At 48.5% G+C, this 25,792-nt stretch overlaps 1 protein-coding gene across 2 annotated transcripts in view; it reads left to right on the top strand.

The window, feature by feature from the left end:
- Window positions 1-25,792, top strand: part of LOC126526655 (beta-hexosaminidase subunit alpha-like) — a 185,843-nt gene that overhangs the window by 140,034 nt on the left and 20,017 nt on the right. For both annotated transcript variants that reach the window (XM_055068333.1, XM_050174522.2), the window contains one exon: window positions 10,624-10,714. In XM_055068333.1, coding sequence (XP_054924308.1) covers window positions 10,624-10,714 — 91 coding nt within the window. The remainder of the gene's footprint in view (window positions 1-10,623; window positions 10,715-25,792) is intronic.

Raw genomic sequence — 25,792 nt, 5'->3', positions numbered from 1 at the left:
ATATAATCGTTGGCCGCCAAGCTGTGGTGTACTTTTTTGTCCTTATATTCCTTGGCTGTCATTCTGCCACGCTAAGTTGCTGCCATGCAATAAAACATGTTTCAAGTTCAGTCTACCTCTGCATTCACGGAAGCCCTGGAACACGACACCAACATTTCACGCTAACAACTTGTTCTGTGAGCTGTACTTCATCTCAGTAGTTCCTTGCCGCACTGGGGAAGCTGCAGGGCTCCTTAGTTAATAGGAAGGCTGAATGACCCTCAAGGTGTCTTCATCGCACCGCACCGTCTGCTCGGTGTCTGCTTTCCATCCTGTCAGTATATGCTCCATTGTTGGAGGATTGATGAAAACAATGTTTTGACGCCATAACCAGAAGCTTTGTTTACGTGCATGCGACAGCGGAGCTTCGCTTCACCTGTACACTTTCCCTCCATTTACCTTGCAGCCACCTTAATAAACAGCAAGTATGAACGCCCTCATAAATGTTCACTTGCGGCGCACGTCTGCTCGGCGTCTACTTGCTGGAATGAAAGCAGTTTAGGAAATAATCTAAAGCTCTATTTTACTGACTGCAGCATTTATCATGGGTGCAAAGAGGGTGTTCCGACAGAAAGCCTGTGGTGCAAATTCAAGGAAATGTACTAGGATGCTGATCAAAAGTTTCATAGGTGTATAGTGCAAAACCACATTTACATACAGGAATGACATGACACTAAACATAACTTAAAGCAACGGTTCATGGGGCCCACATATATGGGCACATAAACATGATTCTCAATGCAAGTTTGACTTGATATGATAGTCACATTTCAGATAGAAGTGACATGATGACATACTGGTAATCAATGCCTGTTATTTCTTTATTCCCACAATGATCATTTGTATAATACTTGTGCTCAGATACAATAACGCATCTCTGAATCACAGATATCACATCCCATCTGCCCTATGCAACTTTGCCTCATGAAATGGGAAACTCATTGATATAATCAGTTACGGATTATGCCAAAGTGTTATGCTGTTTCTTGCAGTTTTGTCTTGCATGAGTATTTGCGTAATGTGAAAAATAGTAGCCTGATGTTCTAAATGTTATGGATACTATATGACAATACTATTCTTTTTCCGTGATCAGAGGAGGCTTTTGTGTCAATATATAAATTGGAAGTTTTTTAACAACGAATATGTGACAAGTACTTGCATGTGAACAAGCGTATGCAGCCTTCCAAAGGCGAGCACGGTAACGAATGCATCTTTTAGCCGTATTGGCACAAAACATTCCCATAGGCTTTTTTTGCCTAAAGCCAACCACCCATCTCGATCTAGCAGATTTATCTTTTATGTGACAAGTCTGTGCTGTTTTCCTTGCAACAAGTCCTTTTACATGTGTCCGCAAAACATTGACCCTTCATTATGTTTGTTTTTTCTACAACTTTCATGTTTTTTTGGAAACAATTTATTTTGCATTTTTGGAAGCTCTTCATACAGCAGCCATTATTTCTTGGAAAGCTTCTTTGAACGAGGCTCTAAAGTTGTTGATACACTATTCAAGTAATTTTTTTATATATAACATTAGTAGCCTTGCATTTAAAACTTATCCTTTGTCCCCAATAGTTAGCTCTATTTCGCACTAGTTGGTTAAGATGTAGTACCTAAATATACGGAAATAAATATTGCTACTACAAATACTCACGTCGTCGTGTCACTATTCAATATTTGACATTTAATATTTTTGTTCAATTTCTGTTTGAAAAAAAATAACATTCGCCCACCTCACAATGCACGAAGATGCGCCCAAGCCATATTTGTGATGTAAAAAAGAGGTGAGGCGTGCAGACTGGACACAAGAGTAGAGAAGTGGACTTCTCTACTCTTGTGTCCTGTCTGCACACCTCACCTCTTTTTTGCACAATGATTCCGTACCAACTAGCTCAGCTTTCTGTCGTTCTAAGCCATATTTCTGCTTTCTGAAGTCTTACTTCGCTGCATATAATAGTGGCAAAAAGTAGCTTTTCAGAGAGAACTTGATTTTGTTGTTTTGTGTATTCTGTTCTTCTGCCATAAGTATAGTGAACTGATAACTATATCGCATACACACAGCCTCTCAATGGAACAGACATTTATTTGATACGCATGAATTTGCACCCTGTTCGTCTAGATTTCAAAATTATGCTGATTGTGGCTAGCCTCTCGTATGTACAGAAGCATGTCTACGATGTGGTCTGAGGGTACATGTGCAGTGCTACTGTGAAGCTAGTTATAGTTCTGACAGCAATGCACCAAGTAAGGTTGTTGCTTCATTGTTATAAAGAAAGACAGCATCAGCTAGGCTGTAAGGGCGACAAAAATGATTTGTGCAATTCACCAAACATACAAACAGAATATAATATGACTATAATGCCATGTGCTAGTTAGTATATCAAGTGATTAAGAGAATGATGTAAGGGCTGTTTGGTTAATCTGGTTTATTTGTCGTGTTAAAACACAGGCTGTGAAGGTAACTTCAACATGTCGAGGTTGTCAACATGTCTGATTATTTACGAAATTGGGGAGGTGGCAGTGAGACTTCCTGGGAAAGCAATACCTCAGTTGTACTAATGGTATGGCTTGATTATATAATTTCTTCATTGCTTGTTTAGAAATATGACGGCGAGTTAGGACCTATGAAATGCCACAACAGCAAGGCTGAACATCCATCCTTACTCCCCAGAGGCTTAAAGAATGATAAACAGTTATGCTTTAGAGCATATTTTGGTAACAAATATATGCCATCTTCATTTCAGTGGAATGAAAAGAGGTGATTGAGCACAGACATGCTATTGTAGCATGCATGAAGGAATGCAGGAGAGCCTGGGGGCTAATTTTTGTTAATAGAGTGAACAAGAAGCTGTGACTGGCAAGATTATTTTACTCCACAGAGGAGCTGCAGTAAAGTTTGTGCAACTGTAAGAAATACGAGAACTAGTGAAAGATTACTTCTAATATATGGATTTGTATGGCAGATGAGAACGTGCACCCAATTTGCCACTACGCATTTTTTCTACATTATGTTCAGCACAGAGTGTGAGTAACTATGGCTTCTTAACTGGAAATTTCTGCGTTCCGTTTCACAGTGTTTATGGGGCTACCTGCATTCATTTGACTACTTATGAAGTGATCAAATAATAGAACATGCCCACATTACAGATTTACACAGAAAATAATATGAATTCATCATAGAGCTCCACCAAAAAAACTGTCTGTTGGTTATGAAAACAAAAAATGGCAACAAACATTCCCTTACTTTCTTGTGCTGCCCCGCACATGCTGCTAATTAACTAATGTCTACGATGCAGACATTCTGTTCTTTCATTAGGGGTAGGTGCAAGTTGCCCTGACCCAGTGAACCTGCATTCATTGCCTACAAGCTACTGCATGTTGGAATTGGGGTTACAGCAGGCATGGCAAATGTTGTCCCCTACTTGTGTCTTGTACACCATATGAGCCAGCATTTCATTTCATTGTCGTGTACCTGTTTAAGCTGTTACTGATTCAGAAAGGCAAATATAAAACGACTTACTACGTCAACCATTTCGCATGCAAGATCACTGCATTCATTGCAAAGCTTATCATACCCCTGACACACGGGCAAAACTAAAGTCCTTTCCAGTAAACCCCTTTTGCTACTCTGAAGGACCCTTTGCAGAAAGGAGTTGCGCCGATGACACACGGCACCGCACTGAACTTCTTTAGGTAGTTCCTCAGATGAACGCCGCAAGAAAAATAGCGCTGGCTGTTAAAGCCACAAGAGAAAACATTCTTAAAAAGCTGCGTATTTAATTACACTTAGCTACTGTAGAACCTAAAAACATATTTTTTTCATTGTTGATGGCTAATAATGCTTATAGTCGTTTATTTTATTCGCGTTTTTGCGTTGTTAGCAGCCATTTAACTTGGTCCAGCAACTATGTGCAGCCGGTGTTTTGCTGTGCGTGCTGTTTATTCTGGCGATGCCCACGTTTCTGTCTCCTTTTCCACGTCTTTGTCGTCCCTTCCTTTGTGTGCGCAGGCGTAACGCGTTTTATTCAATATGTTATTCCAACAACTGTGGTTTCTTCTGGGTATTTCCTGCGGGCGCTGATTGTGCAGTCTCCATCTCGCGACGTGAACACACCACACGCGCGCAGCAAACGACGACGACACTGCCAGAATTCAACATGGCGGCACTAGCGACGTTACGCGAGCGTTTGACAGTATAGCTAGAGGAAATCTTCACTATTCGACAAATTGTATTACCGCTAACAATTAAAACATTTTCGCAAGCTAAAAAAAATACCTATGGGCACCGTATGGCAATTTTCCTTCTATTGACGAGTTGTGCACGCTGTGTGCGAGAGTAACTCCTTTTCCGCTCGAAAAGTAGTTGCGCGATCTCCTTTCCCGAAAAGGAACTTTGCCGTAAAGGAGATACTCCTTTGTCGTGTGTCACTGCACTTGAACGCCTTTCCGGTAGATGTCCCCTTACCTAAAGGACTTTAGAGTGCCCGTGTGTCAGGGGTACTAGAGAGTTTTAGATCAGGGGGATGCAATCGTTGAGGCTCGAAGTACTAGGGGGCCTCAATGCTTGTATCCCCTTAATCTAGATCTCTATAGTCACTTGATAATCTTGCTTTGCTTTGAGATGAAGTACAAGTACTGGGCACCTGTTTGTTAGCCTATGCACTTCTCTTTCTCTTTAATGGGGCTGTGCATTAGCTAGCTAGGTTGTCACTACATGAATGAGATTAGGGCCATGCCCAACGCTATCAAATAACATTACTTTACTATAGCTCACTGACTGTGCACACTGCTTTTTTATCTAGGGAAAAGAATAAAAAGACAATGCATGCATAAATGATGTTGACAGCAGCAAACGGTCTCAAGGCAATCATCCTTGATTGTCGCCATTGCTGAGAGAGCAAGCATGCCTGTATTCGCTTTCAACACAGGCTATACATTGTTTATATGCTGATAGAGGTATGGATAAATAGTGAAGGGGCAGCACATTGGTGACCCAGGCCTTTATGCATGGACATTGCTGCCTTGTGTGCCCTGTAAACCTCTGTCATCTCTTAAGGCATGAATGACATAACACTACTTCTATTGGCAGGGACATTTTTAGCACCAACAAGAAATGTAAACATTAGGTGAATTCGCGCCTATATGGGGTGTCTTTTCAGCAATATGAATTAATATTCGCTTTCATGCAAACATTCTTCTCTTGAAAACATATCTGACAAGCACCTCTGCCTGAAGAAGTAACTGTGATATGTACATATAACTTTTATGTATGTCATAATTGTAATCAATTGCTCAAGACGTACTGATGGCTAGTTGTTTAGTCATGACTTGACATGGCAGTGCACTTGGAAATAATGACGTAACATAGAATGAACAAATGCTAGCTCTGTGCGCTCCTGTACATTCATTCGGTGTTACATCATGTAAGCAATTGTAGGTTCACTATTAACTTGACAGCTACTAAAGAGACCTCAGCATCAAAGTGCAACTAAATCAACAAGCCACTGTTGATGATTCACATGCGTGCTCGGTGACGAAGTGACTTGTCAATCAACACAGCTGTATTCCGTGATAATAGAACCATCTGTATAGGAGTATGTTAATAGATAATGCTGCGGCGCTTCAGCAGGCTATGCTGTTGCTGTGACAGATCCCTTGCTCATTGGCTTAGATACACCTGTGTGCTCGTGTATGCGCGTTCTTCCAAGCTGTTACGTACAGGGTCTGGCCCCATCCGTGAAAGGAATGCGCATTGGTTGGTGGCAGAAAACAGACCGAGTTTATTTTCTGCAAGAGATGCAGATGAGAGCCGCATGTGTTCGAGGGGGCAAACTCTCGGTCCCTGTCTAGTGGCCGAGACGCTGGGGGTGATGGATAATTCTTGGAACTCCACTTGGGGCAGGGTCGCTTCCTGTTTCGTCTTCACTGGTGCCTTGTCCAGCCGAGGAGTGGTGGTGCATCACTTGTACACAACATTTTCCTCCCTTCTCAGATGGAGTCGCCGTAGTGATCGGGGGGGTGTCGTTCCCGCAGCGGGCATGACTCTGCAGTTGTGTTTGGCACGGTCTCAGGGGCAGTACCAGTCTCTGGTTTGGTCACCGATGATTGCGAAGGCTTCCGCATTCCTGAAAGAGTGGCCTCTGACGACGTGGAGTTATCTGCTTTTATCCCAAGCATAAATGGGAGCGGGACACTGCTCGCGGTTAGCGTACAGCCCTTATCCTGTGTCGCCAAATCTTCTGTGGGGTGTCTCAAAACACCGGGCTTGATGTGGTCACATTGTCATTGCACTAACCTGTTGGGGCCTTTAATGAGCCACGATCTGTGGCCTAGCTTTTCCAAAACCGTTCCCTCTGTCCAGATCGGATTCCCTCTGAAGTTTCGAAAGAAAACTGCTTGTGCGACAGCGAGTACTCTCGACTTTGTGTCCCTGTTGCAGTTGGTATGGATTTTGTTCACTTTTGCTTGGGGCTGAATGCACGTGAGAGCTGTATCCACCTCACGCCCGAACCCAAGTGCAGCTGGCATTTCACCCGTTGATGTGCAGGTGGTGTGTTGCTCTAGAAAAACTGGGCCAGCTTACACGCGAATGTTCCGTCCTTGTTTTTGGCTAATGCTCGTTTTGTTTCCAAAGTCATCCTTTCTGCTTGGCCATTTGTTGTAGGATGGTACGGTGTGCCTGTTACATGGGTCACCCCATTCTTCTTTAGGAAGCTCTTAACTTCTACTGAAACGAAGGATGGCCCGTTATCAGTCACAAGCTTTTTGGGGAGCCCAAAAGCTGCGAGAAGGTTCCGGAGTTCCTCAATCAATGTGGCAGACTGTGTATTATGCATGGAGCACACTTCCAACAATTTGCTGTATGTGTCCACAACAATAAGCCAGCATTCTGCCTTCCATGGGACCAACGAAGTCTGCGTGAACTGTGTCCCAAGGCGTTCTGGTGCGTTCCCATTTGGGCACTGGTGCCCTGGCTGGTGCCCTTTCGTGCTGACAACAAGTTGCACAGTTTCTAGTGAGCCGTTCGATATCTGCGTCAATGCCTGCCCAACAAAATTACCTTCGTGCACATGCCTTCATGACCGCAATTATATGGTGGTTTGCAGGTGCGAGATTAAGAAGGTAGTTTCTCGCCTTTGTTTTGGAGTTAACATCCGGGATACTCTAACAAGGCACTCTTCCTGCGCTGAAAGCTCAGTCTCCAGTTTCCGGCACGATGAAAACAGTTCTTTTGGCAGTTTATGAACTTCACCGTTTAAAACAGCCTCCAGCACTTGGGACAGAACTGAGTCCTCTCGAGTCATTCGTGCTAGTTGGCACGGTGAAAGCTCGAAGCTGAGCATGGTAGCCAACATGAGCACGTCTCTTGGGGTATAAGGTTCAACTTGTGCCGGTAGTGGAAGTCAGCTTAGAGTGTCCGCATTTTGGTGCAGTAGGCCAGGCCTGTACAGCAACTTGTAATCGTATGTTGCTAGTTTAAGGCACCATCGTGTAATTCTTGATGAAAAGACCCAGGGTACTGGCTTTGTTTCACTCACGATTCCAATCAATGCCTGGCGATCTGTTATGGTCACATGCCGGCCAGCTATGTACTTATGAAAATGACTGACGCTGTAGATTACTGCTGCACTTTCTTTGTTGAGCTGGAAGTAGCTCTTCTCGGCACTTCCCAGTGTTCATGAACTGGATGCAATGGGCGCCTCTCGGCAAATAGCATCTTCCCGAACGAGGCTGCGCCTGCGCTTTAAGAGCCCAAATACACGAGTGACTGCGTCTTTCGAAAATAACTTGGCCTCAGTCGACGCGATGTTACACCAAGTACACAGAGGTGGCCACAACACACGCTCTAAACCCGCCGTGGTTGCTCAGTGGCTATGGCGTTAGGCTGCTGAGCACGAGGTCGCGGGATCGAATCCCGGTCACGGCGGCCGCATTTCGATGGGGGCGAAATGCGAAAACACCCGTGTACTTAGATTTAGGTGCACGTTAAAGAACCCCTGGTGGTCGAAATTTCCGGAGTCCCCCACTACGGCGTGCCTCATAATCAGAAAGTGGTTTTGGCACATAAAACCCCACAATTTTTAACACACGCTCTAAGCCAGACCATGTTACACGTTCGCAGAATGCCTTCTAGTCGCGCTCAAGTCAAATTCGTGGGTGCAAAGCCTGTTTCCCGTCACTCAGAAGACAGAATTGTCAAGTTCTTGGTTTTTGAGCTCCTCGGCGTTACCTTTGACGCGACCTGCCGGCGCAAGCAACACACCCCCGTGCGATAACTCTTCGCAATCGCTCGTCGCGTTTTCTGGAAGCGTGAGTACAGAAAGAAGGTATGTGTTGTTGCAGGGCCATAAAAAGAGTCACAACGTGTCCCACTAAAATTCAGGACACGCCAACTGCGACCACGGCCGGTTTGCTTTTTTTGCTAACTGCTTCACAACCCCAGGCACGGTGAGCATGCATGAGAAATATCCCCAAAAGTAGCGAAATACAATAAAGTTGGGGGTCAGGGAAAGCGTCACAAACTTGCCCCAGTAAGATTTAGTACACGCGAATCCGTCACCACAGTCGCGCTGCATTTCTCTAACTGCGTCACATAGCTGGGTGCGGCAAGCGTGCCCAAAAACTACCGATATAAGTTACAATAATGTTGGGCCTCATAGAAAGCGTCGCAAACATTTCCCAATGCGAGTCATTCACTCAAATTAACTGCGCCAGAATGGCCAAGCTGTTATTCGCTAACTGCGTCACTGTGGTCTCGGTTTTGTGCCGTAAGGCCAAATTTGGTTGAAATGCGTCGCAGACTGTCAAACAAAACTTCTCACCTGGCCGTAGTCTAATAGTGCCGTGGTGCCGTATCGAAATGCAGAAGAAACGCACGAAAACGCCGGGAACCCAACAAACGGGCTACGTCCAGCAGAGACGGGTCGGCGAACAGGCGAACTTCACATGCGTAGCCGGCCTCGCTTGCTTCGGTGGCACGTCTGGCGCATGACGCATCATATGGCGGGTCTGGCGTGCCGCTGGCTTTCTGCTAGCTAACACAAGAAAAGTAGATCGCGATGTATCAGTTCATTTATACGCAAAGCTTCGCAGTTTCGCGGGAAGGCCTTAAAAGAATAAAACGTTGTCTGTAAGTTCATTTCACAATCTTATTTTCCCATGCTCGCGTCAACTAACGGATGGCATTAATACTGGGCCTGACGTGTTTCCTGTTGCCAGTTTTCGCCCTCTTGCTGAGTTTATCTATGCATCACCCTTCACTGGTCCTGTGCTGTCCCGTTATGTTGTGCGCGCGCGGGGTGGGGCAACTCCGAGTGAAAGACTAGAGCGCTGGCTCCATGTTCCTTTGAACTGTGGCTAGAAGCAAGGTGGTGTGTTCATTGCTCAGTGTGCGTGAGTGATACATCGCCATGTTCGGGGCCAGCCTCCTACAGTTAAAGCAGAAGATTACGCTATGTTTTGTTCTCTATTGCAGCAATAGTAGAACGGGCATTCTACTCTCTCTCAGAAGGGCAGAGTGAAAAGCACATTTCATTCTCTCCTTGCTGACGGTGCGAACAATGCATTTCGCTCCACTCGACATTTTGCGAGAGTAAAACAACGCTTTCAAGAGTAAATCGGCCCTTTCACTCCTGCGATACCTTGACTAGTGTTTAGAATGTAATGCGATAGCAATTGTATGAACACTCCAGGGGCATTTCTGCATTTCAGCTTCGCCGTGAGGTTCCGTATGAGTGCAAGCGTGTGAAGGTGAGCTGGTGAACGCGATTCGATTTCGCGTGCGCGAGCAATAAACGCGGGCTGGGTGCGTGTACCATTTTTGCATACATCTACTTAAATTTATTTTTTTCCTCAAACCTGATCTAACTACGCTTTACCCCTACTTGTGCGTTTTATACATAAGGTGTCACCTGGTGAAATAATAGCAAATGCAATGCAAAGTGGGCACGTATCGACGCTACGCGGCGCACGTGTATAGGGAATTTTCCCGCTGCAAGCTTGAAGAATCTATCGCGTTACCTGCTACTGCAATAAATAGCATGAAAGAAAGAAAACGAAAGCGTTGGCGCGGCTGCAAGTCAAAGCAGCTGACGCCCGCGAAGCATTCACGGGTTCGATCTCGGCGGGAGCTGTGTATTTCTTTTGCTCGTTCCCGGTGACAGCTGCTACGGACACCGGACAACACCGGTATTGGTGGCGGACACCATCGCCAACCAAAACGGCTTTTGGAATGATCCTATGATGGCTTGCGCTGTAAAACATGTACATTGTACCTGATAAATCAAGCAGGCTAGGCAACTATTTGTCACAGCCCTGTTTAAAAGGGGACCCTAGTAAAAAAAACATTATTGTGGCCAATTCGCTAATGTGTGCAAATAAATGTGCTTCGGCAGAGGTATCTTAGTGGCTAAAGCGAAGCAGAAGAATATGCTTGATCAGTAATTCTCCGAGAGACGCAGGTTTGGTAAAGGAACGTTCCGTTTTATCGAAATATGAAGTGTCATATTTCAACACTTGGAGTTGAAGTTGTACGCCAGTTTTCTGCTTGCGTCGTGCTAACGGACGCCACTTTTCTTCACTGTGCAGGCAGTCCCGAACAGAAGGCTCTGGTCATTGGCGGGGAAGTTTGCCTCTGGGCCGAATACATAGACGCCACTAACATCATAAGCAGGACTTGGTGATCTACCTTTTTCTCTCTTCTTTGCGTTATTTGCCGCAGAGAATGCGAAAGGCGGCAATTATACTATAGTATCGGCGCCTCTTTTAAGCAGCTACTCAACATCCACTGTGTAATGCAGTCTCCATGAGCCATCGCTCACATACATTAGGTTGTTCAGAACATAAGTTAGCCTGCTTGAAGCCGGCTGTATTCTTTAGTCTTTCGTCCTTTTTGTTTTGCTTGATATCTTAGTATATGCCCAAAGGGGGGAGGGTGTAAATGGTACGCACTCAAACTCAATATACAGAAGCACTGATTGCGTGATTGTTTACAGTATTATCTCTGCAAAGAAATAAAGTCTGCTTGTTAGCGGTGTTAACAGTATATTACCAGTGGCATTCTCATAATGGGTGTTGCAGCTAAGTCGTGGCAAGCCTGAAAAAGTCCGGGTGTGTGTTATGAGAAAGCAGCGAACTTAAAATTGTTCAGCAGGCTGCACATTCGCTCTCTTTCCTAAGGCATAGGGCAAGTGAAGCACGATAAACCGGGACAGACGGAGGGCACAACACATACGCTAACTTCAAGAAATAATTTGGTTGAAGCAGGGCTCTAGTTCATATGCAAACTCCAAAGGAAAAAGGCCGGCAAGACTGACGAGCTTGCAAGAAAGGATAAACGCCCCCCGCCCCCCCCCCCCCTGAAGGAGAACTTACAATAAAGTGAAACGTAATAGGATAGTCGGAAGTAGTGTAGATTGTTGCCTGGAAGACGCGCGTGTGTGCGTGTGTCTGTGTGTGTGTGTGTATTGCTTGCACACTGCGGCCTAAACAAAATGAACACTTTCTCTTTCTAAAAATTCTAGCAAGCAGTTTCTGTTCGCGACAATAAAATGACCGTTATAACGTTAATCCATTCCAACCCGTTTTTATCGCTGATCCACCTTCAACCCTTCGCGTTAGCTCAGATGGCCAAAGCTCCGCCCACAAGGGCATGGCGCCCACCCTTATATATGGGCTGCGCCCGGTCTAATTTGACCTACCACGGATAGGAAATGTACAACATGAAATAAAAATCAATTGCAATTATTTTACGTTATCCCGGCCCAAGAATACGCAGCGTGAGTATTCGTCAAACATAAAAGTACTCATTCACTTACTAATGAAATGAAATGCCTTGATTTTCCAGACTACAGTGCACGAGCCTTGCATGTTTTTATCTTCATAGTTTACACGTGTCCCTAACAGCGGTAGGCAACCATTTATTCTGTCTTATTAATACTGCCGCAATTCGCCGCAAGGCAACGAACCTGTGCTGCATATCATATTTGCTTAGAGTGGCCCAGCTCACGTTAGCCAAGCTGCACAAAGAAAAAAAAAGTTAAATAAAGAAAACGTCGGACAAGATTCGAAGAAGGCTGACGACCGAACATCGTACCTCGTCAGCCTCCTTCAATTCTTGCACCGTGTTGTTTCAATCTCTTTCCTTTTTCATAGAACTGCTTGACTAGCATTATCTGGAACGCAAGATTTAATGAAATGGGAAATTGGGCCAGTTGGTGTAGCTTCATGGCAGCTACAGCGCGACGCACGCGGACAAAAGGGAACGCAATACGGCATTGCGAAGTATATTGAATGAATTGACTTCTGGGGTGTTAGGTGCCAAAATTAAGATTTCGTTATGGCGCACGCCGTATTGGGGGACTCCGCATTAATTTTGACTACCAGGGGATCTCTAATTGGCTGCCAATGCACAGGACGTGGGTGTTTTTGGGTGTGGGCACAGGACGCGGGTGCAGAGTGGCAAAATTGGCTGGGTAATATAAGAGTCGCAGCGCTCCGCATTCAGATACGCTGTCTCAGGACTCTATACACCAGGTGTCGATTGCCTTGTGTGTGTGTTCAGGGTTCATTTCTTGTTTTATTTTAATGTTCAGCTATCGGAAAAGGCCTGTGAATCACCTTGTCGAGAGGGCGCCCCATCTTAACTTAACTACGAAAAAGGCAGTCATTTCCTAAGATGCATGGGGATGATTTCTTTTTGTTAGAAAACAGGCCACGCACAAGAATTTACAGCACCTAAATGAATTCCTGATGGTGAAGCGGCCTACCTAATTAAGCGACAGCTCATACAGAGCGATTGAAACTGCTTGAGAACGCGCTGTTGAGAGAACAAGCGGAAGAAAATGAATTGATTGACGTAGTGCAGAGAGTCAGTTGCGGCAAAAAGATAGGCAACTCAACATAAAAAGTGGTAAGCAGCCTTTGTCATATCACATGTTACGGTGGACAAATGAATGACAACAAACGAAACTGTAGCTGTGGTATCGTTATTTCTCCGAAAAGAAAGAAGTACTGCGCGTCAGCGCTAAGGCTACAGACACTCACGGTATTTACTGATTGCCATGTCTGAAAATGCGCTTTTGCAGCATAAGCATACACGAGGCCGGCAGTCTCAGCGTCAACACATACTAGAACCGGTGAAGCTGACTCACGGCGCTAACGCCAGTAGCTTATTAAATTAGTTTCATTAGCTAGCTCATTCATTGTTATTAGGCCCCGGTTATGAGTTGGTGCAGGTGCTTAAGCGAACAGACACATATTTAGGCCGTCTGCCGTTGCAGCTTGACATCGCGTCACTCGATCAGCACACGCACGAAATCGACAGCGTACAGAAGCGGCGTCTGCAAATTCTAGTGCGCAGTGCACGCATGCGGCACAGCGTTTTGCTTCCTTGGTGACGAAAGGCATGCTCCAAAGCCTCTGACGCACGAAATTCTCCAAAATTCCCACCGCAGCGCAGCTGAGACAAACAGCTTCACTGCGGCGCCCTACATTCACCAGCACGGCGTTACGTTTTGTACTAGTATCCGAAACCTATAAGCGCGGCATGGAGGGCATTGAGAACAAGGAAGTGTAATCGTAAGTATATAAAAAATAATAAAAACACAGCAATTCACATCGCATTCAATACTTTAATCAACAGCAGACAATATGGCAGGGCTCATCTAACGATGAATGTCGACGTGAATATAATTGTCAAGATGTTCACCATTGCTGATTCGAGAAATCGTCTTTTACATTGTCGCATGGTTAGTGCCGCGGGGCACGGGCACGCAGGGATGGACCGACACGTACCGACACTTGCTTAGACGAAAAGGGAATGACCCTCCTTTATTGCGTCCGAACATATATAGAGACAGACACACACAGCTCACACAGGGCGCCACACTCTGGTGGCAGCCTAACAAACAGGGCTGAACTGTGGCGACCTCTACATCTCCCCCCGTGAAGCACCGAAGGTTAGACGGGAGGGACTCAGGAAGCCAAACGCGTCATAAGTTTCACAAGTTCAAACGGCGCGGCGGAACAATAGGCCGGCCGTAAGGTGTTCGTGTCACACCGACACTGCGGTCCCTGGCTGCAGGGAACTGTTGCACAGACTGTCCGAGGGGGACCGTTGATTCCACGATGTTCGCAGGCTCAGGTTCCTGACAGCGAACTTGCTGCAGTGGTGATGGTTCCTCTCCAGAGGCAGTAGGCCCAAAAGACACCAGGTGACGCCGGTTGCGCTGTAGGGTGCCACCTCGCTCCGTTTCGACCACGTAGCTTCTTGGTCTTTGCCCCGGACTGAGCACCGTGGCCTGCACTTGATCAGGTCGCACCCAGACACGCTGACCTGTTTGGAGGGGCGGTAAGTCTCGAGCTCTGTGATGCCTGTTGTAGTTGTCGGACTGCTTCTGCTTGTAAGCCATATCCTTGGCGACGACGTCTTTCGTTGGCGGCCAGTTGGGACGTAGCTGGGAGTCTTGCTTTGGGACTCTGGTTCTGAGTTGACATCCTATCAACAGCTGGGCTGGACTAAAGCCATCGACTCCTGGAGTATCCCGATAGCTGAGCAGAGCCAGATGAAAATCCTTTGACTTGCGAAACAGGTCCTTGATTGTACGCACCATCCTCTCTGCCTATCCGTTCGATTGAGCATAGTGTGGACTGCTGGTCCCATGGTTAAAGTCGTATGACGCTGCAAACGCCGCGAACTCTTGCGACGAGAACGGTGGGCCGTTGTCTAACCTGACTTCTTGCGGGATTCCATGGCGGGCAAAGATGGATTTGAGAGTGTCGATGACTGCCTGAGCTGTCGTGCTCCTCAGGGTCACCACCTCAGGAAATCTTGAGTAATAGTCCACCACCAGGATGAACGTCTGGCCGTTGAGGTGGAACAAGTCGATTCCAAGGAATTTCCATGGATGTCCAGGTGGGGCCGTGGAGAGCAGGGGCTCGGCAAAGTTCACGCGGGTGGAAGCGCACTGTTCACAGTTGGCGACGAGAGAGGCGATGTCTGCCGAGATACCAGGCCACCAAACTGACTCCCAAGCTAGGGCTTTGGTCCTGTTGATGCCCTCATGACATTCGTGCAACAGCGTCAAGACCGCTGGCCGAAGGGACGATGGCATGACTATCCGGGCGCCTTTCAGCAGAACACCGTCGCAGACAGAGAGCTCGTCTGCCACCGAGGCGTACTTTGAGAGGTGCAGTGGTATCTTGGTCTTTTGTGGCCAACCATGCTGGCAGTAGGAGGCGACGGCCTTGCGCTCACCATCGGACTCTTGTGCCTGTCGCACGTCTTTAGGGCTGAGTGGCAAGACTTCCGACGTGCAGCCGACTACCTGTGCTGCAAAAAGTTCGATAGTGTCTAGAGGAGTGGGTGGCTTGTAGGTGATGCGTGACCACTTATCGGCTGCGGCTAGCAGCTTTCCTGGCACGTGCAGCATACGGAACTTGTATCGCATGGTCTTCAGCCGTAGTCTCTGAATACGAGACGGCAACATGTCAAGTTCCATCTTGCCGAGAAGTGAAGCGAGCGGCAGGTGGTCACTGTCGACGTCGAAGGGGATGCCACGGACGAACTCGTCGAACCTATTGATAGCCCACGTCGTTGCCAATGCTTCTTTTTCAGTCTGGCTGTAACGCTGCTCGGTCTAAGTCATTGACCTTGAAGCGAACGCGACTGGGCGGCGCTCTCCTAAGGGTTGCGTCTGTAGCAAAACTGCGCCGAGTCCGAATGAGCTTGCGTCTGCAGACACCGTAGTGGCGTACGACGGGTGGTACTTGGCCATGCACCTGTCTGACGTCAAGAGTTCCTTGATTTTCTCGAATGCTGCCTTTTTCTCGTGCTGCCACACCCAACTCGCAGACTTGTTCAGTAAGGCTCTGATGGGAGCTGTGACGTCCGAGATGCCTGGCAAGAATCTGGCAAGATGATTCACCATTCCGAGCAGTCTTCTAACGCCGGCGACGCCCGTTGTAGCTTACATGGCTTTGGCTGCTTCGACCTGGCCCGGATCTGGCCTGATGCCCTGTGCTGAGACGACAACACCGAGGAAGGACACCTCGGGTACCCCAAAACGACAGTTGTCCTGGTTCAATGTGATACCTGCTTTCGCAAGGCGAGATAGCACCTGGCTCAGTCTGGCGTCATGTTCCTGGCGGGTGCGTCCAAAAACCAAAATATCATCTATCATATTGGCGACTCCTTCTTGGCCCTCCAGGATTCTTGCCATCTGCTTTTGGGAGTACTGCTTTCATCTGCTTTGGGAGTGCCATCTGCTTTTGGCAGTATCGGCCATATGGGGTGATGAATGTCGTAAGCTCTTGGGAGTCGTTAGAGAGCTTCACCTGGTGGAAGCTTGCGGTCGCGTTCAGCTTCGAAAAAACTGTTGCATCGCCGAGGAGGCCAAGGACTTGCTCGACAGTTGGTAGAATATGTCGTCCCCGGAGGACGACCTTGTTCAGTTGTGTCAAGTCGACACAGAGGCGGTAGGAACCAGCGCCTTTCCGGACGACGACGAGACCCGTGCACCATGGTGTTGGCTTGTCGAACCTACGGATCACGCCTGCGCTTTACAATTTGTCCAGCTCGCGGCTGACGATCTCGAGCAGCGGGATGGGGTTCCTGCGAGGTACGCTTAGCGAGAAAGTTACGGCATCGGGTTTCAACCGGATGTTGTATTCGTCCTTGAGAATGCCCAAACCATTGAAGAGCTCGGCGTGCAGCGTCGCTTTGGAAGTCTTCAGTTGATCAAGAAACGGAACTACTTGGAGGGCTTGGAGCGCTGGCAGTCCCAGAAGAGGCAGAGTGAGAGACTGGATCGCGTCGAGGCGCTGACAGCTTGTTTTCCCTTGCCACCGAAGTCGTGCCACATACGAGCCCAGCACGCGCAGTGGCTGTCGTCCCGGGCCAGTGAGTAGAATGTCGACTTGGTCGAGTTTGTCGGCCAACGTAGCAGAGTCGCTGGGAATGGCAGATACTTCGGCTCCGGAGTCAACCTTGAACTGCGCAGTGTAGTCGTCAACGTTGACGTCCACGAACTTTGTCGCGGCGGGCGTCGCGACGGCGTGCAGGGGAAAGGAGCTGAGCTTGTTCTGCTTGAACTTCCGCGAGCGGCAAACTACGGCAAAGTGGCCTTTCTTTTTGCACAAGTCGGCGGATCGTCGGGCCGGGCAGTCTGAACGTCCATGAGGCGCGCGGCCGCAGAATTCACATGTGGACGGCTCGCGTGAGCGCTCTGCTTGCGGCTGCGGCGAACGAGGCTTAGCGCCGGAGCGACGACGAGAGGGGAACGTGTTAGCTTTTGTGGCGTCGAGGTTGAGCTCGCGGGAGTGCTCGGTGTGGTTCTGGGGCAACGCATTTTCCCTGTCGGCGTCTTCGGATTGACGGGCTTGTGTCCAGGCGTCCTGGAGTGTCAACTTCGCGTTCCGGCACAGCTGGTCCGAGAGACGGGAGTCGCGGAGGCCGACGACGAACCGGTCGCGTACGAGCCTTTCCTCGACAGCAGCAGACGGATAGTTACAGCACTTAACCATCCTGCACAGTTCCGCGTAGTACGTGTCGACGCTTTCGTCGAGTAGCTGAACACGTCTGTGGTACCATGACGACTCGCAAAGCTCGTTTGCCGGTTGCACGAAGTGCTCAGTGAAGCGGGTGGCAACGGCTTGGTAAGAAGCGAGCGACTGGGCGTCGAGCGAGAAAGTCTCGAGAAGCGGGCGGGCCTCCGGGCCCATGCAGTACACTAGCGAGCGTACCTGTATGTCTCCCGACGCTTGCGTCAGTCCTGAAACCACTGCGTAGTCTTCGTAGCGGCTGAGCCATGTCGCCCACGTTGGCGGGTTCGCGAAGTCAAACGGTGCCGGCGGCTGGAAGTAGACGCCGTACAATTTCGGTGGCTCGCCGGTCTCGAGGGACATCTTAGTGCCTTTCTATGAGGTGAGGGCTAAGGCAGGGGGGCGTTATCCTGCCACTTCTGACACCATGTCGCGTGGTTAGTGCCGCGGGGCATAGGCACGCGGGGACGGACCGACACGTACCGACACTTGCTTAGACGAAAAGGTAATGACCCTCCTTTATTGGGCCCGAACATATATAGAGACAGACACACACAGGTCACAGCGGGCGCCACACTCTAGTGGCAGCCTAATAAACAGGGCTGAACAGTGGCGACCTCTACATACACTAGGTAAGAACAGCATATGCCTCTAAAGAGGCATATGCATATCGTCTCAGTGTCACCATTACGGCTAGAAGAAACAGTACACGCACAAGCAAACGGTACTGAAACGCAAATCTCACTCTGCTCGCAACGCCAAGCTACTTCGGCTTCCGACCAAGGAACAGCTGACCAGAGACCTGAAGGTCAACGTCGGTTACCATCGTACCTCAGAAGCTATGTACGCGACTAAATTGTGTTATTGTGGCGTAATGGTCTCTGCGTAACTGTTCTTTTCAATAATGCGTTAGCCTAGCCTGGCCAACCAAGAATTTTACTCCCTGAGGGATGCGATGTCCGGGCGCGCTTCTGGCAACCCCTCCTTTCACTGCACCAATGGATCCTCGTGCCCGGTCTGCGTGTCATGCGCCAGAAGCCAGTCGACTCTAGTAAAAGTTGAAGCAGCATGAAGAAGATGAAGACAACGATCGAAAAAAGTTACTACAGTCGACTGCGCGTGGAAGTCTTTGCGTTAAGCCTTTTCTGGTCATGTAAACGTTTGCGTATTCTATTAAAGCTCATCTTGATTACTCTCGAAACCTCTCAGCCTTGCATTGAGCACCACATGTCCGAAGCGGCCCACCACATTGCCGCCACAGAGACGCGTTATCTGTGAGGTCGGTGTGCAGCCGAATTTCTCTCTTGCGCTTCCAACTTAAAACCTTGGGCCATCTAGCGTCGCTCGTGGGGGAATATATATTTGAGACAGGATAGCCAGAGTAGATATGACGTGTGTTCAATCCGGCCCAGTGCCGGTTAAAGCTTTAGCGATATTTTTGCAACTGAAGAGCGTCACATACCAAGTGATAAACGAGAAGGAAGGGGATTAACCAAGGGGCCCGTTTTTTTTTTATATTAGTCTTATCATAAGAAGCCAACAAACACGGACACCAAGGACAATATAGGGGAAATTACTTGTGCTTAATAAATGAAATAGAAACGGTAAATTAATGGAAATGAAAGTGGATGAAAAAACAACTTGCCGCTGGGAGGGACCGAACCCACAACCTTCGTGTTTCGCATGTGATGCCCTAGCAATTGAGCTACCGCGGCGCCGTTTCCCCATCCACTTTGTTGGAAGGGGAAACCCTACCTGCGGAAAATTGTTTTTCATCCACTTTCATTTGCATTATTTCATCGTTTCTTTATTTCATTTAATAAGCACAAGTAATTTCCTCTATGTTGTCCTAGGTGTCAGAGTGTGTTGACACAAGCCAAGTGGGAGATACGCAGTGACCGAAATTGGCGCCAAAAATGTTATTTGAGGAGCGGCACATACCCAGTGACGCATACCCGGCGAATCAAGCTGTCGTCAGAGAGGTTCACATCGAACAGCGTCACATACCAGTGGCATGCGCCAAGTGACCCAAGATGGTGCGAACGAGGTTCGTTGAAGAGCCACAGGGCTTCAGTCCTTAAGCGAAGCGTTGACGATGCAGCCGGAGCAGACGGCTGTCTTCTTCGCTACAATGCCGACTCGCTCAATGATCCCAATTTGTCCAATGTTTAAGGACGAAGATAGCACAAGCGTTACTGCGGCCTCATGGTTCTAGAAGTGAGAAAGACAATGACCAAACGCTCATTGTCCACTTTCTTGCTCGCGTCGGTGCTTGGGTGAAATTGCTTGGCTGCTCTCTGCGCTGGACCCGACGGGACTGTGATTCCAGCTAATAGTCAATAAACCTTGTAGCATTTGGTGGAAGTGCGGGGTACCCTAACGCCTCGCCCTGGAACTCCGGAGTCGAGCTCTGCTACCGCTACCACAACGACCGTGCCAGACGACGGCGGTAAACGACCCTCTTCGTGAGTTGCACCAATCACCTGCGGTGCCGTTCGTCAACGAGACCCAGCTGTGTTCAGTGGCGCCGCTGATACTGACGTAGACGACTGGCTTTCGTCGTACGAACGGGTGAGCAACCAGAACAAATTGGACGATCCGACAAAACGGACCAACGTTATTTTTTATCTTGTGGATGCTGCCCACCTCTGGTTCCGGAACCATGAGGCCACTATTGCGACATAGAATGACTTTAAGACTGCCTTCGTTGAGGTATTCGGCCATCCGGCAATGCGAAAGCTTCGCGCCGAACAATGCCTCCGCCAACGAGCGCAGCAGCAACGCGAGAATTTCACTAGTTACATCGAGGACGCCATCAATCTCTGCAACCGAGGGAGACGAACGATGACGGAGGAAGAGACTATCAATCAAATTCTCAAGAGCATTGAAGACAAGGCTTTTCAAATGCCCCTGGCTAAGAAACCTACTACCGTCGCAGCCGTAGTCACCTACTGCCAAAACTTCGTGAACTACGCCGGCAACGAGCGCTTTCCGTCGAACTGTTCCTCACGTGGCCTCCTTTTCCAACTTCGTGCCTACTCCCGGGCAGACTGAGGACGAGTTTCTGCTACCTCAAATCAAAGCCTTCTTTCGTGAAGAGGTAGCCCACCAGCTCTCGCTGTTCTCTTTGATCCAGAAGCCTGTCCAACCTTTGTCCTAGGCCGTTACGGCTGACGTATGCTGAAGGCGTGTTTCGTCCAATGACGCTTCGCTACCCAACGTCGCCACCACGCCAAGCACTTCTCCCGGTGCCTCAAATGTCCCTTCAGTACTTCCGGCCGCAAGATCCATGACGCACGCTGGACAATCGGCCAATATGCTTTTACTGCGGTCTCGCGGGACATGTGGCGTGCTTTGTCGCCGCCGCCTGCAACGTCTGCACGTCGCTGTTGATCCACACGTACCAGAAGCCCACCAGGATGCTGATTCGAACCCGTCGCCGAACTTCTGACGCGGTCGTAATAAATTCAGCAGCCGTCGTTCACCATCAGCGCACCGCTGTTCGATATCGCCGATGCGTGGTCGCAAGCCTTCTAACGAGGGAAACTAAGTGCTGCAGTTTCGGACGCAAGAACTGCGCCCTTGTCGAAATTCCCAAGACCTCCGCTATCGTCGCAAACCATTATAGAAATACAAGTTGAAGGAGTCGTTACATTCGCGCTTGTGGACGCAGGCGCTGCCATTTCCGTCATACAAGAGACTCTGCCGTAAGACCAGGAAGGTCACCATATCACTTTCTGGCCTTGTACTTCCTACTTCCACCACGGAGCCCGTTGAACCTTCAGCCGCATGCACCACTAGAATCGTTATTCAGGACGTACTTTACACGATTAAATTCTGGTTTCCTGCTCTCATGATGTCATCCTGGGATGGGACTTTCTCTCGCGCCGTAGTGCCGTGATTGACTGCGCCCGGGCAGAAGTCGCTCTGTAAGTCCTTAACAACACTCAGCCGGCCGCCTCGCTCGCCCCCTTAAAGATTATTCTCGCCGCCAATACTGATCTGTCACAAAGCATCTCGATACCGGTGCCTTTGTTTTGTCCATCGGTGCCCGACGACCAGGTGCTGATCACGCCCTTATCTACTTTTCTTCACCGCAAACCTCTACCGCGTCCATTCGCCGCTTGCGCAACAATTATGCTCGTGCAAAACACCGTTGGCACACCCGCTCCCTCTTCTTCGTGACGAGTCCCTCGGTTGTGTCGAACCCATTAAAATGTTGGATTGTTGGGATGTGCCGGTCTCCTCTTCTGGACATTCGGTCGACGCCATGACACCATTTTCAAGGAGCTCCTAATTTTCTACCGATGCCTTTGATTCGTGCGGTGACGCCAACCTTTCCCTCGAACACCGCGACCAACTTATGTCCCTCCTAGATAGATCCCGCTCTTCATTCGACTATACGGAACACGCCTTTGGTCGTACGGACAGTGTTTCCCACCACATCGACACCGGGTCTCAGCCTCCCCTCAGACAATGCCCTTATGAAGTCTCAGCGGCGGAGTGTCGTGTAATCAATGATCAAGTGAATGAGATGCTCGAACGTGGCGTCGTTCAACCATCGTAATGTCCGTGGTCTTCACCAGTTGTGCTAGCGCGCAAACAGGATGTTCTCTATACGATTCTGAGTCAATTACCGCCGTCTCAACAAAGTAACACGGAAAGACAGGTACCCTTTACCGCGAATTGACAATGCACTTGATTGTTTACAGGGTGCCGAGTACTTACAGGACGCCGAGTACTGCGCGGCCTTACGTCATTGGGCCTTAGATCTGGTTACTGGCAAGTTCCCATGGCCGCACGCGATCATCCTAAGACAGCGTATGTCACCGCTAAAGGGCTATAAAAATTTAACATCATGTCATTCGGACTCTGCTATGCGCCCAAAACTTTCGAGCACACGATAGATACCATACTTCGGGGTCTAAAATGGAGCATATGTCTTGATGACATCGTCGTGTTTCCTTCAGATTTCTCGACGCACCTCTCTTGTCTCCACCAAGTTTTGACATGTCTAAAAAACGGTGGTCTTCAGTTGAATATCAAAAAGTGTCGCTTCGCAGTTCGCACCTTGACAAAATTTGGCCACGTTGTATCCAAAGACGGCGTCCTCCTTGATCCTGCGACACTTCGAGCTGTCGCTGAATTCGATAAACCGACGTCGCTCAGGAACCTCCGGAGCTTCATCGGTCGATCTTTGTTCTTATTTTCACCGCTTTGTGCGCAATTTCGTTACCGTTATTGCTCCTTTGACGCGCCTTCTCGCCGTTGACACCAACATGTGTAACAGGTCTCCCGAATGTGATGACACTATCCAGACACTACGCAAATTGCTCACATATCCTCCGATACTCCGGCACTACGATCCCCGGGAGCCTACGGAGGTACACAGATGCAAACGGCGTGAGCCTTGGTGCGTTGCTCGCGCAACGCAAGCCTTGCTCTAACGAGTATATTGTCGTCTAAAACAGCCATCATCGTCATCATCATCATCATCATCATCATCATCATCATCCTGGTTACGCCCACTGCAGAGCAAAGGCCTCTCCCATACTTCTCCAACTACTCCGGTCATGTACTGATTGTGGCCATGTTGTCCCTGCAAACTTCTTATTCTCATCCGCCCACCTAACTTTCTGCCGCCCCCTGCTACGCGTCCCTTCCCTTGGAATCCATTCCATAACCCTTAATGACCATCGGTTATCTTCCCTCCTCATTACATATCCTGCCCATGCCCATTTCGTTTTCTTGATTTCAACTAAGATGTCATTAGCTCGCGCTTGTTCCCTCAACCAATCTGCTCTTTTCTTATCCCTTAACGTTACATCCATCATTTTTCTTTCCATATCTCCTTGGGTCGTCCTGAATTTAAGTAGAGCCCTTTTCGTAAGCCTCTAGGTTTCGGCCCCGTACGCGAGTACTGGTAAGACACAGCTATTATACACTTTTGTCTTGAGGGATAATGGCAACCTGCTGATGGAACCTGCTGATGATCTGGGAATGCCTGCGAAACGAACCCCAGCCAATTCTTATTGTTCTGATTGTTTCCGTCTCATGATCCGGATCCGCGGTCACTACCTGCCCTAAGTAGATGTATTCCCTTACCACCTCCAGTGCCTTGCTACCTATCGCAAACTGCTGTTCTCTTCCGAGACTGTTAATCATTACTTTAGTTTTCGGCAGATTAATTTTTAGACCTACCCTTCTGATTTGGCTCTGCAGGTCAGTGAGCATGCATTGCAATTGGTCCCCTTAGTTACTAAGCAAAGCAATATCATCAGCGAATCGTAAGTTACTAAGTTGTTCTCCATTAACTCTTATCCCCAATTCTTCCCAATCCAGGTCTCTGAATACCTCCTGTAAACACGCTGTGAATAGTATTGTAGAGATCGTATCTCCCAACCTGACGCCTTTCTTTATTGGGATTTTGTTGCTTTCTTTATGGAGGATTACGGCGGCTGTGGAGCCAGTATAGATATTTGAGTGTTTTTACATACAGCTCGTCTACACCCTGATTTGGTAATGCCTCCATGACTGCTGAGGTTTCGACTGAATCAAACGCTTTCCTCATAATCAATTAAAGCTATATATAAGGGTTGGTTATATTCCGCTCATTTTTCTATCACCTGATTGATAGTGTGAACATGGTTTATTGTTGAGTAACCTTTACGGAATGCTGCCTTGTCCTTTGGTTGACAGAAGTCTAAGGTGTTCCTGATTCTATTTACGATTACCTTAGTAAATACTTTGTAGGCAACGGACTGGAAGCTGATCGGTCTATAATTTTTTCAAGCCCTTATCGTCCCCTTTCTGGTGAATTAGGATTGTGTTAGCGTTCTTCCAAGATTCCGGTACGCTCGAAGTCATGAGGCATTGCGTATACAGGGTGGCCAGTTTTTCTAGGACAATCTGCCCACCATCCCTCAACCTTCATCTTCAACCTTGTGAGGGTTCGGCCTACAACAGCCGAACCCTGACAAGGTAGAAGATGAAGGTTGAAGGATGGTGGGTAGATTCTCCTAGAAAACCTGGCCACCCTGTATACGCAATACCTCATGACTTCGAGCGCACCGGAATATTGGAAGAATGCTAACATAATCCTAATTCACCAGAAAGGGGAGAATAAGGACTTGAAAAAATTATAGACCGATCAGCTTCCTGTCCGTTGCCTACAAAGTATTTCCTAAGGTAATCGTAAATAGAATCAGGAACACCTTAGACTTCTCTCAACCAAAGGACAAGCCGAACCCTCACAAACGCCGAAACTAACTATTCAACGACTTAGATATGGTGCGTGGCTAAAGTGTGGGCTCTTGGGAAGTTCCGACCCTACTTTACGGACCACCCTTTTACGTCGCCACAGACCACCACGCTCTTTGCTGGTTGTCCACTTTGAAAGAACCCTCGGAACGCCTTGGCCGTAGGCACTGCGGCTGCAAGAGTATGATATCCAAGTAGTATGGAGGTCGGGCCTCAAGCACTCCGACGTGGACGTTCTTTCTCGCTCTCGACTAGCCCATGATACAGCATCTCTCTCGGCACAGTACACCGCTATCTCAGCGCTCAACGTCGAGTCCATGCATTCGGAGCAACGGAAGGATCCGTGGCTTGTTGCTATGCTCGACCCTTTGTAGAATTCTACCACCATCACACCCTCCCACGTGCTACGCCGTCAAGCTTCTCATTTTACCGTGCGAGGCAACATGCTCTACCCCCGCAACAATATACCGGGTGGTCGCAAGTGGCTTCTCGCTATGCTTCGTCACTTGTGCTCCGACATCTGCGCTGCTCTTTATGCCGACCCATAGAGTGCTCACGCAGGCGTCCTGAAAACTGGTGCAATGTTGCGCCGACGCTTTTACTGGCGTGATATGTACAGCTTTGTCCTGAACTATATTCGTGCTTGCAAAGCCTGCAAACAACGCAAGGTTCCTCCGCAACGCTCGACAGGCGCTCTTCAGCCCTTAGCTTGACCTGCGGGGCCTTACGATCGCGTCGGCATCGACCTTTATGGACCACTCCCGTGGAATACGTCTGGAAACCGATGTATAATTGCTGGTGTTGACCATCTCACCCGATATGCTGAGGCAGCCGCCCTGCGTGCCGCTACAGCACGCGAGGTTGCTTTATTCATCCTGCGCAATGTCGTGCTTCGACATGGCGCTCCTCTAGATCTCGTCAGTGACAGAGGGCGTGTCTTTCTTTCCCAAATGGT

The sequence above is a fragment of the Dermacentor andersoni genome, chromosome 8 (genome assembly GCF_023375885.2).
Source record: "Dermacentor andersoni chromosome 8, qqDerAnde1_hic_scaffold, whole genome shotgun sequence".
NCBI classification, from domain to species: domain Eukaryota; kingdom Metazoa; phylum Arthropoda; class Arachnida; order Ixodida; family Ixodidae; genus Dermacentor; species Dermacentor andersoni.
The sequence above is the reverse complement of the archived record's forward strand: the minus strand, read 5'-3'. Positions and strand labels throughout refer to the sequence as shown.